Genomic DNA, 15,256 nt, shown 5'->3' on the forward strand with positions numbered 1-15,256 from the left:
GACAACCTGTGGGAAACACTGGGCTCCACACCTGTCACGGGGAGGCCCTGGACAGGGCTTGTTCTGGAGCATAATAAGCATGATCAGCTGGGCCTGACCTCCTCTCCAGCCTTCACGTTAGCTCAGCGTCTTGCATCCTAGTTGATCCATACATGTGGTCTTTACTTCCTTCTTCCCAAGGGACATTTTCCTCCTTTGCTTACCCATCTACAAATCCAAATGAAATACGTAAAGCAATGGTTTTCAACACATTAGACATCAGGCAACGAAGGCCAGTGATTCCCCGAGAGATAGAAGAGAAACAAGGTGAGGCCTGTGATTCTCCAGCTTACGGCCTGGAGAGAGTCCAGGCTGTGGTGCAGCGGTGGGGACCCAGGTGGAGGTCGGAGGTCTCCAGAAGTTGAGGAGGTGGAGCTGGGAGTCCAGAGAGGCCGAAGCGGCTAGAGTTGGCAGGGAAGTGGAAAGAGCTGAGGAGAGATAGGCAGAGGCCCCTGCCCTTGAGTCTTCCGTTGAGCACTGAGTGCATGCACGTGCGGGAACTGCCCCGGTAGAGGAGACCACCTGGAACATCCACAAGACGTGAGGGAACCGCCCCGGGAGCCCACACAAGGTGGGCCGGAGCTAGCAAACCTGGGAAACCATGGGGAGAGTACCCGGAAGGGCTTTGCCTCAGTAGTGGGGAGACCAACTCTAGACTAAGCGTTACTCTGGTTCAACGAATAAAGCTTAAAAATAAGGTCCAGAAGAATCAAACTATTTCCAAGGAATGAACTGCATCCTAGAACAAAGCATATGTATAGTGATAAAAAAATATCCAGCACCCGACACTGTAAACTTCACAGAATCTGGCATCCAATAAAAAGAATTATCAGACAAGCAAAGAAAGTGGCAAATACAACCAATAGGAAGGGGAAAAATGAATAAAGAAGACTGAAAAATTACATAGCTGGTAAAATTAATAGACCAGCATATTATAACTCTATCCCATATCTTTAAGAAGCCAGAGCGAAGATTGAACAAGTAGAGATGTGGAAGATGGATATTTTGAGTTTCTATCAATGAAAAAACTATGATGTTGGAGATAAAGTAGAAAGGGATACCCTGCTAAAAATACTATTACCTATTTAATAGCAGCAGAATTGATTGACTCACTTCATGAAGAATTTACGTTAAGCTGTGGTTTTATTCCCCCACAGCAAAAATAGTTTTCCAGCCAAATATTTTTATCGGTACCTAATTAAGACGGCTGAAATGGTCTGTGTTTAGTGTGCCCTGTGCACAGTGTCCCCTGTCACAGGGTCATCCACCTGGTTCCCACGAGACACTGCAGACTGGAAGCCCAGGAAGTCCTGGCTCCTATTTAGGCTCACGGATGCAGGTAGATGGCATGATGGCAGTACCGTCACCCTGCCCCACCCCCAATGCTTTAAGGCTGGCTTTGTGTGTATTGAAGAGGCATTGCCATCCTTTGAACCTCTCCATTGAGAAAGAATCTGGCTTGTGCTCCAACCAAGGGGACCCTGATGTCATAGCGAGAGAGAGCCAGCTAACAGGTGCCAGCAGGTGTGTTGAGTGTGTGCAGCAAAGAAGCGTCCCAGCCGGAACTCCAGCTACATCCTTGCTTGTCTTGCTGGCTTTTGCATGCTATACAGACAGGCGTGGAAGAGGAAAAAGGATTTTGGCTTCGTATAGATTTCCCTTGTCTCATGAGGCTACAGTTTTAAGAATTTAACATTCTATTCATGGTCCACATTCAGCTCTCACTCTTAATATGCATCCTGTAAATAGTCAAGTCTGCACTACAGGTGTGCCCCACCTGAAGAAAACAATGCGTGTGTGGTGTATCCCAAATAATCCATTAAGGAGCCTTATGTTTACAGAAATGAAAAATTGCCATATGATTTTTAAACAGCAAATCCCTCGGTGCACTTAAAATTCACATTTAAACAACCAACACACAGGCAGCTTTTAGGAAAACATCTATTCCATAAAACGAGATACATCTATATTCACATTCCACTTGGTTCTGGTTAACCTCTCACTAGAGAAACAGGGCTTGGTTCTTGATCATCAAAGAGCAACATGGAGTATTTACGGGTCCTGGAAAGAGCCAGGATCATGGTAAAATGTTTTTAAAATGAAGTTTCATGGGACTACTTCAGGGAGCTGAGCAAAGAGAAGAGGGAAGAGGCATGGGCACCAATGTCACAGACTGAGTCCCTCGCTGCCGTCACGTCTGCTGAGAGATGAACAAGAGGACGTGGGAATGACAGGTTCAGAGACGGCAGAAGGGGAAGGCACCCACGGGTAAATATTCGAATGAGGAACAATGAAAGGAGACTAATCACCTGTAGATGTCAACTCCTCTGGATGGTCCCACGTGGAGGCAAGGAAATGGACTAAAGAGCTTCTTATGCTTCCTTCCTGTTCTCGTGATTCGGTTCTGCAACATCAAAGCCCCTTGCTCACCGTTTATCCCACCCCTGCCACCACTGTTATTCCCACACACACTCACCAGCACGGGTGTGGTCTGTCTTCTCCTTGTTAGAGCTGGAGGTTTTTGGAGAAGTGTCTCTGGCAAGCTGTGCCCTCACCATGGAGTACCATCTCGTACCTACTGTGCATCACACCCCTGTGCAAACCCCATCTGTTCTTTAAGCCTGGCTCACACACTGCTTCTCCCACAAGCCTCCCTTGAGTCACAGACCTCAAAGCTGGAATTCGTCTCTCCCTCTTCTCAATTCACACTGCAAAGTTGTCTTTTCCCTACAGCCTTAACACTTTGGGTCTTGGGTTGTAATTTTCTGAGCCTGAGTCTCCTCTCTCTGGAGAGAACTCCACAGGGCAGCTGAGGTCTCATCCAGCCTCAAGCAGGCAGCATATTAGGTATCATGAAATACATAGCATTCAAGGTACAAATAGGTCCTAGCCTCAGCCTTGCAAATAAGAGCGTCATCGGCCTTTGGCACCATTTCAAACAGCAAAGGACGCTTAAAGGCAGAGCATATTGTTGCAACGATGTGAATGTGAAATGCGGTCATGTCCATTTTGCTCAGCAGACAACATAGTCTCATCTGTTTTACTTACCTTTCCCAGCCTCGCCTTTTAACATTCACCTTTCAACACACAGTGACATTTATCTCTAAGTATGGTAAGAGGATGTTCTTTAGTATCAAGGAGTTGAAGGAGGGGAATTGAGCATGCAGTCTTACCACTTACTTCCTGTTCATCACACCTGTGGCTGCTATGATGCTCACCAACATTTGCACGTGACTGAATCATGACAGCGATAGAGAATTGTACAGCCTCCTGTTTATGTTTGTCGCCTCTTTTCAACTCAGGTCGCGTGAACCCTGAGGATCTGGGGGAAAAAGATCTAGGAAAAAAAAATTCCAAGGTAGCAGAACACTGGCTTTTAAAGCATTTAATAAATCTTAATCAAACAAAAATGATTTTATTTTAAAAAGAATAAATTTACATACGGTACATAAGCAAGACAGCTGAAAGTTTCCAAAATAGAAACCCGGAGCATATGGCCCTGAAACACCACATGCTTTGGTTACACTCGGGAAGCATGAGTCGCCTATTTGGGCAAGAAAATCCTGTGTTACACTGTGATCTGCAGGCACGTTGAGGGGTGATTTCAGCTGTTTAGGGTTTTTAGTTCATGGTCTCGTCTGCGTTTTTTTTTCTTTTGCACATTCTGTTATGGTGCAAGTCTGAGCAAAGCTGGCCTGAAATGATGGCTGTTTAAAATGACAGTCACAGGATGGATGCCCTGGTCCAGAGAGGTGGTGGGCTGGGAGCAGGATGAGGACAGGCGGGAAAAGGGCATGCCGTTCTGCCTGGAGGGGCCAACGACCCCGAGGGCTTTGGTGTCACCATTTCCAAATTCAGGACTGGCCAGACCGCAGGTCCTAAGCTTAGATTGGATACATCACGGTGAGCTGGATTCTGAAACTCTTCAAGACTCCTGCTCAAGAGAGAGGCTCTGGACCAAGCCTGAAGCAAGCCAGCAGGGGGCAGTCTTTCCCCAGAGAGAAAATCCAAAGGTCAGAGACAGAAGGCATAGTCTTTGAAGGGGCATGTGTGTGTGTGTGTGTGTGTGTGTGTGAGAGAGAGAGAGAGAGAGAGAGACTGAGAGGGTGTGAGGGTCTAACAGAGTGAAGCGCTGTGTGAAGTGAATGAAGAGGGCTGGCCAAGCTGCAGTGTGAATCAGGTAAGGACTTTTCCAACCAGTTTCTAAGCCACAGAGCTGTAGTGCTCAAAAACTAAGCTTGGCCTCACCAATATGCACATTTTATTCTTCAGATGCTATATCAAGAGACTTTGAAAAGCGACCAACCATGACAAATCCATGGGTCTTTCTTTAATGAGCTGTGGCTAACATATTCATCCTCAATCCAAATCGTGTAAATACAGCCTTAAATATATAATACAGCTGATCGCAATCCTATTGTCGGGACTTAAAACGAAGGGACGGCAGTAAACTTTACACACACACAAATGAATCACCCACACCCACTGCTGTGACAATAATTATGGCCCTTCTTCTCAAAAGATACAAGTGGAAAAGGCTGATCCTTTTGCTAGCTGGCTTCAGAGAATTCAACTAAAATCATTTTGCGTAAATATCAGCTAGCACTGTGACCTCGGGTTTGGCAGCCTGTGGGGACGGAGGTACAGGGAAGTGCCCCATGCACTGCATTGTGGGGCGGCCTAGGGCAGGGGTGCCCATGAGCTGGGGCATCTCCCCATCACGGTGCCACAACTACTGGTCAGAGTATGATCTAAAGACAGGTAAACGGCAGGTCATTTTGACCCCTGCCTTCTAACTATGAAAAATGTCAGAAGAATTTGAAGGAAAAACAGGATGTCTTAACAATTATTCTTCTCAATAAACTGGAGCATTAAATCAAATACTAAAGATCATCACAACCAAAAGGCCAGGGTGCATATTCAAAATCAGGAGAAACGGGTGTTCGGTTTTCACACTGGATGCAGAGGTAAGAGCCTAACTCTCCAGGCAGGCTAATTTTCCCCCAAAGTGTGTGCATGGTGAGGATGCACGAGGGTTATAGATCATTGGCTTCAGCAGCTCAGGCACTACACGCAAAAGACACTTTGTTAATTACAAGCTGATACTCACTTTTAAGAACACTGTTGATACCTGTTCCTCCTCATTCTTAAGAACTGAAGAGGAACCCCTGCAGGGGGTGGTCTGCATAATGACCACCTTCCTAAGTCTAAGGACTCTCCCGAGATTTAAAGGTGTTGTATTTTGTTGGCTTGTTTTCCTAAGAGAGGCTGATGTCGTTCTTGCATTAATTACCCTTAAAACTGCCAAGAGGTAAGAGGTGGGAAGATGGAAAGGGAGCCGCTGATTCTATTCAGCAGATGAGAAAACAGATTTAGGAAAAGTAACTAAGAAGTGGAGGACGAGTGTCAGGGAGGGAGGGCTAGTCCCTCTTTGTCAGGCCCCAGGAAGGATTGTGTTCATCTGTTCTTCTATTGATCCACTTTCCCAGGCAGACGACACTGGCTTCCCAGTTTGTAAGGAAGCAAGAAAGCTGAAGAAGAGCAGAGGGCTTGTCCCAAGTCACTCTGACGCAGGAGAGAGCAGGACACTCAGAGGAACCCAGATGAGGTGAGATGGGAGCAGCCAGTTGGGTTCATGGGTCAGAAGAGGACAGAAATGGTGCCTGGAATCCTGCAAAGTGTACAAACGAGGAGTGGATCCCGGTTCAATATGCACCCGACAGAGACCAGGATGCATAAGGAAAGCAGGCTCTTGCCCGTGACCTCGCCAGCTTTGCCCCCGCCTTTCCTGCTTCCCAGCGAGGTTCCCAGTGCTCTTTCCCCCCATGCAGGCACTGTCTAATGTGATCATCATGACAAGAAAGTCGCCCTGTCCAAGGAATGCAGTTTTACGTGGCACCACCCTTTCTCTTGGACCAACATTGCAGTTTTGGAAATGAGACTCAGTGCTGGGCAAGGTCACAACTGAAAAGGAACGCTCGACGTCCAGTCTCCTGGATCATGCCCGTCTCCTTAGGCTCTCCAGAACCCAGGGGGGCTTGTGGCCGTTCCTAAGCCAGGCCACAGCTCCTGCCAGCCCAGGACTGGTCCAAAGTCCAAGTAATGGACAGGGTGAGGCGCCTTAAAGAACTCAGCTGTGGGTTTGCCTGGCTTCATCTGCAACATTACGCTTACAGGCTAGTGGTCACCGTGAGACCATTTTTCCTTCCATAAAGCAGCAACCTTTCTCTCAGGTACCAGCAAAACAGACATGTGACTTAGGGCTTTTTTTTTTTTTTTTTTAAAGAAAAATGTGTTGTCAAAACTTCCCCACTCAACAACTTTTTGATGTCTTGCTCTCATGTCCAGTGAGCTAATTTCCGACCACTTGAGGCTCACAGTAATCCCAGAAACCTGTGTAGCATTGGCACGAAGGTGGTAGCACAGATGCCAACTGACGTGTAGGTGACAAACTTGTAAGGCACTTCGATCTCCAGTCTCCGCCTGGCCTCCTTGTTTCTGGTGACCACCTTGAACCAGGAGTACAGCACTTGCAGCGAGAGATTTTGTACAAGTTGACGAACCAAGAGGAGCAGCACAATTCCCACCGTAAATTTGGTCAGACCCAAAACTAACAGGTCCCTGGTGAGGGGCGGGATGTTCTGAATAACAGGGAGAGGGTCCGTGGGCTTGGACATGAGCTGGAAAAAATGGTTGATCCAGAATCCTATGGTCACCCCAGCCCCAGCAGCCATAATGGTGGTGGTGTCCGCTCTGGTCGGGCTGTAGTAATCGGACACGGGGTAATTGTAGCACAAGAAGAATGGCACCACCAGGACACACACAGGGAAGAGGGGGCTGGCCGAGTCCAGGAGATCGATAAGGGTCCAGGCGGGGTAGGTGAGGACGATGAGGATGGCGGTGATCAAGATGCCACCCAGCACATCCTGCGGGAGAGAAAAGGACGATGTAAGTCAAACGAGTGCTCCCCTGTATACAGGTATAATTTTGATTCAAATATAATTGATTTGACATTTAAAATACAATTTTTATATTGTTTTAATTTATAATACATATTTTTAAAAGGTACAGTTGTAGACATTTGAAAATAGGAAAAATACAAACCACAATCACGCTATTCGTGCTATGTCTTTTCTTCCAGTGTTTCTGTCTTTTGGAATAAATTATTTTCTTAATGTATAGCTATAATCATACTGTTCCTTCAATCTATTATTTTTTGTTTTGAATTCTGTACTTTAAAAAAACTTTTGTTTTGGCTGCGCCACACAGCTTGCAGGATCTTAGTTCCCCGACGAGGGACCAAACCCAGGCGATGGCAGTGAAAGCGCTGAGTCCTAACCACTGGATGGCCAGGTAATTCCCTTTAATCTATTATTTTTGATTTCATAGTATATCACAAGGGTCGTCATGATCTTCACAGAGGTGGCATCATCCTTTCCTGGCAGGCAGGGGTCGGGGCTGCAGCTGTCTGGAGGAGGAAGCTGGCTTCTTCGGGAGCCACCTTCCTAGCAAGCACACCGTCATTACTTATGGAGCGCGTTTATTTGGGGTGGTTTGAGAAGACGTTGTAGATGTGGTGGTGCCGAAGCTCCGCCATGCCCGTCTGGGTACTACCACTCTGTCTTCAGAGACAGAATTTCAAATACTGTATATATTTCACTGGGTGCATGCACCATGCTTGATTTAATCAATTCTTCTTTACATTTTAGATTCTGGTTTTCTTTCTTGCTTCCTCTGACCCTCCTGCCTTCCCTATTTTTTCCTCTTTCTCTCCCTCCCTCCTTGCTTCTTTCCTTAAACTCCTGTTTAAAATATTTTTAACTCCTTAATGTCATCCACTTTCTTCTTCCTTTAGCATTCTCGCAGCAAAATTCATTAGGTGAATTCTTTTTTTTTTTTTTCACACCCACACACTGTATTTTATTTTTACAAGAGATACACTGACACCAAGTATTGTAAATGGATGACCACAACAAAAGCAACAATGATTGCAATTACCAAACACGAAACACACTCATATTACGTCATAATATTGACATTCAGTCCAGTAATCCTCCACTGTAACAGCTCCTTTTCTTTGCAGTGAAAATTGATTTGTATAGTTTTTGCTTCCGAGTCCTTGTGGGATTTTTTTTTTTCTTCAAACAGAAAGTCACAAAAATTATAATCATCCTCATCAGTTCACTCAGTCCCATGTAATTAATTTTTTTGTATCTTGATCGTTTGTTAGCACTTTTATGAGTTCATCAGTTTTCCATTAGAGTTCTGAACATGTTTATTCATTCAGTTCAGCAGTATAGTCAGTTACCAGAAACCTGTACTTGTCAGTCTTTTCCATGAATTCCTTGAAGATGAAACCCTTTTATAGGAACATTTTTGCAAAAGCATTAGAGTACACCCAGAACTGTCTGTAAATGTCAAAAGACTTAAAAATGACCGTGGTTAAAGATTTGATGAAAGTTCATGATAATGCAATTGACAAGGAAATTGTTATTTCTGAGATATACATTTTAAAGTCATAACTAGAATTATGACTTATAACATATACCAGAAAATATAAGATTTTTAGAAATTTCATGTAATGTCTGAAACATTTATATTAACATATTTCCATACAAATAAGGTGAATTCTTAATGTAACCAATAGATGAATACATCTAAGTCAGAGAATGCAGAGCTCTGCTGTGGTTTTGTTACAAAGTTGCACATGGATTATTTTGAAAGTTTACCATTGGAAAATTGAAACACTTTCCTCAATGTATTGGAAAATCTGGGAAACACCAAAAAGTAAAACACATGCATTGTGGAAAAACTGGAAAGCACTGAAAAGTATAAGAAAAAATAAATAGATCCTTATTTCCACCACCTACAGTTAACGCTGTCTATATTTTGGCATGTTGCCTTCCACTCTTTTTTTTTTTTTCCATATAAACATAAAATAGAATTCTAAAGGCTTAGGTCTTTTTTTTTTTCTCTCCCTAATAGCTTCATTCATTATTTCTCTTGTTTAGTTTCTAATAAAATGACATCTGATTTGAGTGAACAATGGGTGAGAATCAGACCTTAGAAATAAACACTGAGGCTACAGCAAATTTCACAGATTAGAGGGCATCCATTCTTCCTTCCAGCCCATGTGTGAGTACCTGCTATATGCCAGACACAGTGCTAGAGGATCCAGTCTGAGCCAAACAATCACAACCACACCTAGGCGGAGCTTACGGCTTAGTGGAGAGACAGAGGATTACTGTTGTTTAAGAGGGAAAGGGATAAGCCTGTGGATCTCGATGGTCCCTTGGGGCTGGAGAGTAAAGAGTAAACACAGGTAGAAAACACTTCCCACAGGGCTCTAGAGTCCAGTCCGCTTCCTAAAGCCTGCATCCAGGGAGCAACATGAAGCCACTGACGTAGCTCTCATTGGGTACCAACATGACAAGAGTTTCTGACTGCAGTGAGGAGAACAGATAGGAGAGGGGCAAGAGTGGGGGGAAGCCTTGTGTCGCTGCATGTCCTTCACGTGGCACCTGGGCTTTACCTGTTCTTACTTCCGCCATCATCCTTCTCTTCAAATATCCCTCAGGCTTCACAGTCTCCATGATCCTTCTCCCCATGACCTTCTCCTGTGCTATGATTATGCACGGATGTTACTTTATTTTTGGGGAAAAAAAGGAGCAATCTTTCATTTAAGTTTCCTGGTTACCAAAACTTGAGCCAAACTCTTGAATTTTCTACACCTGTCATCTCCACTTCTGCACCTTGAAACACAAGTGCTGCCAACCTAGACTTAGATGATACACCATTCTCAAAGGCCACTTACTAGACATTTGCTGGTTGTTTCTTCAGCATCTGTCTTTGACCCAATAGCCTCATACCTCCCCTTGGGGACCCATGAAGTTCTGGAAAATTATGGAGTTGGAGCACATGACCTAGGTAGGCCAATCAGTGTACTGTATCTCCTGGTCACCGTGATTGGTGCAGGGGTGGTCACGTGACCTACACCAGTCCAATCAGACAAAATTGTGCGGGTTTTGCTTGGATTCTTGGAAAGAGATGTTGTTTCTCCTTCTGAACACTGGGCCCTGTGGACTGACACCCTTCACTTAGCAGACCTTTAATATTCAGCTTTTATTAATATTACCCTGTACCATCTTGGCTCTTCTCTGACCCCTAAGAAGTCTCTTTCTTGGTTTCCTCCTTTAGATCCTAATAGATCCTAAACAGGCATTTTCACAGATCACAGATTCTGTCTTCAGGCTCTGCGTGTTTTTCTCTGTTGAATAGTTTGTGTAGTTTCTATGTTGTGTTAGTTTCTGCTGTACAACATTGGAGACACAGATTTGAGTGCCACGCTGTTAGAGAATGGAGAGATGAGGCCATGGACCTACACAAACTTTTCAACAGAGAAAACCATGCAGAGCCTGAAGACACAGTCTGTGGAAATGCCCATGTTTAGATGCTCCAATAAAAATTAATTTTAAAAAATTGGTCGAATAAGCTATTGTATAGTCATTGAGTGGAATACTATGCAACAATAAAAAAGTAAAAAAGCGAAGTACAAAAAAACCCAACTATGTCTCCAGGCATCTCTCTCAAACTTTAGTCCTGCCTCTTTAAACCAAAAGCTAGACATTTTCATTCAGATGTCCTTTCAGCACCCCCAAACCAACTTATCTAAGATAAAAGTCACCAAAATGAAAAATGAGTAAAGGAAATGAGCACTTTATAGGAAAAGAAATATGAATGCTTCTTAAACATATAAAATATACCTAAATTTACTCATAATAAGAAGTGGAAATTAAGCTATGCTGAAGAGAAATTAAAATTTACATTCACACAAAAATCAGTACACAAATGTTTACAGCAGTTCTATTAATAATCACCCAGAACTGGAAAAAAAAACCCAGTGTCATTAAAGGGGTAAACAAACTGTGCTACTTTCATACAATGGAATACTTCTCAGCAATAAAAAACAACAAACTACTGATGCAGGCAACAGCTTTGATGAAATCTCCAGGAAATTATGCTGAATGGAAAAAGCCAGTCTCCAAGGGTTACATGCTGTGTGGTTCTATTTATATGACATTCTCTAAAAGACAGAACTACAGGGATGGGGAACAGATCAGTAGTTGCCAGGGTCTAGGGGCAGGGGGAGGGTGCGACTACAAAGGGAGAGCATGGGGGACTTTTTTGGGGTGATGGAGCCGTTCTGTGTTGCGGTGGTGGTTACTCAGATCTATCCCGGCGTTAAAATCCAGAGAACTATACACCCAAAGCAAAGTCAATTTCACTGTTTGTTCATTTAAAAAATAAAATAAAAAATGACATTTTAAAGAAAAATAAAAAAGCTGGTGGCCTCTTTTGTTTTCTCTAAATAACAGTGTCATGCGTACTGTGTGTGAACCAGTGCTCTGGACACCCAGAGGTTCCAACGTGACCCCGCCCTCCCTCCCCTGCCCCACAAACCACTGAGAATGTACCCCTCACCTATCAGCATTAACAAAATCCAAACGTTTGACAGTATTCTGTTGATGAAACAGTAGTTGGGGGCAAAGGGACTCTTGTCTCTTAATCACATGAATGCAAAATGGCACAACCCTTATGTGGAGGAACCTGGCAATATTTTAAAAAATGACACATTCATATAACCTCTGACCCACAATCTCACTCTAGGTCTTGACCATAGAGATACACCCGCCCGTGTCTGTAAGGAAGTATTTACAAGCTGTCCATTGTAGTATTGTTTGTAATAGCAGGACCCTGGAAAAATGCCGAGTTCTACCTAGAGGGGCCAGTTAAATCTAACCGTGGTATATTCATACAATGGAATACTCTGCAGCTGTAAAAAGGATGAGGAGACTCTGATGTGGAATTTTAAAACGCACGGTACTGAACAGTGTGTCCAGTATGCTACCATTTTCCATTTTTACAACGGTGGTAGAATATATGGATACATTTTTACTTGATACACAAGCAGGTTCACTTGAATGGCAGGGGATGGAGTTGGCAAGCAGCCTTTTCACAGGATACCCGTGTGTACCTTTTGAATCTTTTTTTTTTGGCCACACCACGCAGCTTGCAGGATCTTAGTTCCCTGACCAGGGATCAAACCCGGGCCCCCTACAGTGGAAGCGTGGAGTCCTAACCACTGGACCACCAGGGGATTCCCCTTTTTGGATTTTATATCCTATAAATGTACTGCCTACTCTAAAAAATTAAGTGAAAATAATTCCATCTCTCCTCTTCCAAACAGGATCTGCCTTTCACTTGCCCATATGAAGTGGGGATCTGAGGTGAGTCTAGTGGTGTCCTCCACAGGGGATTGGGCGTATGTGGTGATGGGGGCGTGCGACCGTCCTGCCGAAGCATCACCTGCTGAGGACTGAGGGCGTCTTTCTGTGAGTTTTAAAGGAACACACAGTTTGCGGGGAGGAGCAGGGCCAGGCACAATGAACTCGATACCCAGCACAAGCCTCTGCTTTCTCAGTGGGGAGGGGAGGTTCTGCCACTCCGAGTGTCTCTGGCAGCCCCACTGAACTCGAGTCTGAGCCCGGAGGAAGTCAGAGAGGATGGAAGAGTCATTTTGCCTCCATCTGCAAAACACAGAGCTAAAGAATGCTGCTTGGAGACCCTTCTGGCAGAGGGCTCTCCAAAGGGGAGAACCCATTCTTCCTCATACCTCCAGGCCACAGTGCCCCATGTGGGCACTTTATGACACCATGACAAAGGCAGAGCATCTGTATCATCCACTGTGGCCCTTGAATTAGAGTCATGGGCACAGATCTGCTTTGCCTGGTGAAGCAGCCGAAGAGTTACTGCTGACACGCAGATCAGCAGGGAAGGATGCTGATGGGGCAGGAACTGCAGAACTCAGAGCACCAACAGCATATCCTAGACCAGCTGGTGGGACAACATCAGAAAGCTGCTGGGCCTGGAGAGCAGTGGGCAAGACCAAGCTGCTCAATGTCACAGCCTGGGCAGAGAGCAAGAGACCCAGCAATGTTATCTTCACATCATGGCGTCCGACAGGCCAACAGTGGCGCTAGGGGCTCGGACTGGTTCCTGAGCAGATGTGAGGCTCCTTTTGCAAAGTCAAGACATTGTTCATGTGGGCATTTCTGTTAGGGTTGAACTGTGTTTAACCCCCCCATTTCTGTAGGGGTTAAACACAGTTTTGCAGAGGACTAGGGGTTCAGAGTGACCCTGTAGGGCTCAGAGAAATTCATTAATTATATGTATTTCTGTTGATGGACCCGCCCCCCACCCCCCAGGCTCCCTGGTGGCAGAAGCTCAGAGTCCTAACGACTGCTCCTCCCTCTCACCACCTGTGACCGGCAGTCACAGACGCCCCCTCCTTCATCCACAAGCTCCCGCTCCTGCTGTCACCCCTGAACGCCCACTCTCCCACCTCTGAACGCCCACTCTCCCACCCCTGAACGCGCACTCTCCCACCCCTGAACGCCCACTCTCCCACCCCTGAACGCCCACTCTCCCACCCCTGAACGCGCACTCTCCCACCCCTGAACGCCCACTCTCCCACCCCTGAACGCCCACTCTCCCACCCCTGAACGCGCACTCTCCCACCCCTGAACGCGCACTCTCCCACCCCTGAACGCGCACTCTCCCACCCCTGAACGCCCACTCTCCCACCCCTGAACGCGCACTCTCCCACCCCTGAACGCCCACTCTCCCACCCCTGAACGCGCACTCTCCCACCCCTGAACGCCCACTCTCCCACCCCTGAACGCCCACTCTCCCACCCCTGAACGCCCACTCTCCCACCTCTGAACGCCCACTCTCCCACCCAGAGCTTCATTTCCCTGCCTGCCGGCCAGTCTCCCGTCCACAGCATTCACTCACCGCCTTCCTGGTTGCTGTTTCAATAACCAATGTTGGCCAACTTTAGTGTGCAGCGGAATTCACTTAGGACAATTATTCAGATGTAGATTCCAGAGGACTGCCCTCTGATTCTGATCTGCAGTGTGGCCCAGGAGCCTGCATTTTCACACCTCAACATAATGCTGATGTAGTGAGTCTAAACAGAAACAACTCTGAGAAATACCAACCTCTCTGGGGCTTCCCTGGTGGCGCAGTGGTTAAGAATCCGCCTGCCAATGCAAGGGACACGGGTTCGAGCCCTGGTCCGGGAAGATCCCACATGCCGCGGAGCAACTAAGCCCGTGCGCCACAACTACTGAGCCTGCGCTCTAGAGCCTGCGAGCCACAACTACTGAAGCCCATGTGCTACAACTACTGAAGCCCGCGCGCTACAACTACTGAAGCCCACGCGCCTAGAGCCTGTGCTCTGCAACAAGAGAAGCCACCACAATGAGAAGCCTGTGCCCCGCAACAAAGAGTAGCCCCCGCTCACTGCAACTAGAGAAAGCCCGCGTGCAGCAGCGAAGACCAAATGCAGCCAAAAATTAAATAAATGAATAAATAAATAAATTTATAAAAAAAAAAAAAAAAAAGAAATACCAACCTCTCGACAGATTCAGAGTCCTGCTTCATATGGGTTTAATTAATCTACCATTGCAGGGTTTTCTCTCACTCCTTTCCCATTTGAACATTCCACACCAGTCAGATAGGTCTACTTGCTTTTCCCAAACATGCCTTGCACAATTTTATCATAGTTTTACATTCCTTTTATGTACGGCACATTTTAACCATCTCTATCTATCAAGATCTTATCAGCTCATCTAAGGCTCAGCTCAAAAGCTACTTCCTTTCCAGAATATCTTCCTGTACCTCCACAGTTGGAAATAACCTGTGCCTGAACTGAACGTAAAGGCACTTGCTTAACAGCACTCAAAAAGCCCCTCTCCTTTTTTTTTCTTTTAATTTTATTTATTTTTTTTATACAGCAGGTTCTTATTAGTTATCCATTTTATACATATTAGTGTATATATGTCAATCCCAGTCTCCCAATTTATCATACACACACCTCCTCCCGCTGCTTTCCCCCCTTGTTGTCCATACGTTTGTCCTCTACATCTGTGTCTCTATTTCTGCTCTGCAAACCGGTTCATCTGTACCATTTTTCTAGGTTCTACATACATGCGTTAATATACGATATTTGTTTTTCTCTTTCTGACTTACTTCACTCTGTACAACAGTCTCTAGATCCATCCAAAAAGCCCCTCTCTTAAATTGCCTTTCCTGTAGTTACGTGTTCACGTGTTTTTCTCCTGAGTTGATTATAACAGTCTGATCAGCAAGGAGG

General features: G+C 45.5%; 1 protein-coding gene across 6 annotated transcripts in view; it reads right to left on the reverse strand.

Moving 5' to 3' along the window:
* SGPP2 (sphingosine-1-phosphate phosphatase 2) overlaps window positions 1-15,256 on the reverse strand; it is a 142,261-nt gene that overhangs the window by 3,111 nt on the left and 123,894 nt on the right. For all 6 annotated transcript variants that reach the window (XM_082396822.1, XM_082396821.1, XM_082396817.1 and 3 more), the window contains 2 exons: window positions 3,483-6,965; window positions 32-3,376 (listed from right to left, as the gene is read on the reverse strand). In XM_082396822.1, the coding sequence (XP_082252948.1) occupies window positions 6,414-6,965 (552 nt within the window). In that variant the 3' untranslated portion in view covers window positions 32-3,376; window positions 3,483-6,413. The remainder of the gene's footprint in view (window positions 1-31; window positions 3,377-3,482; window positions 6,966-15,256) is intronic.

Source organism: Balaenoptera borealis (assembly GCF_965194805.1).
Source record: "Balaenoptera borealis genome assembly, chromosome: 6".
Taxonomy (NCBI): Eukaryota; Metazoa; Chordata; class Mammalia; order Artiodactyla; family Balaenopteridae; genus Balaenoptera; species Balaenoptera borealis.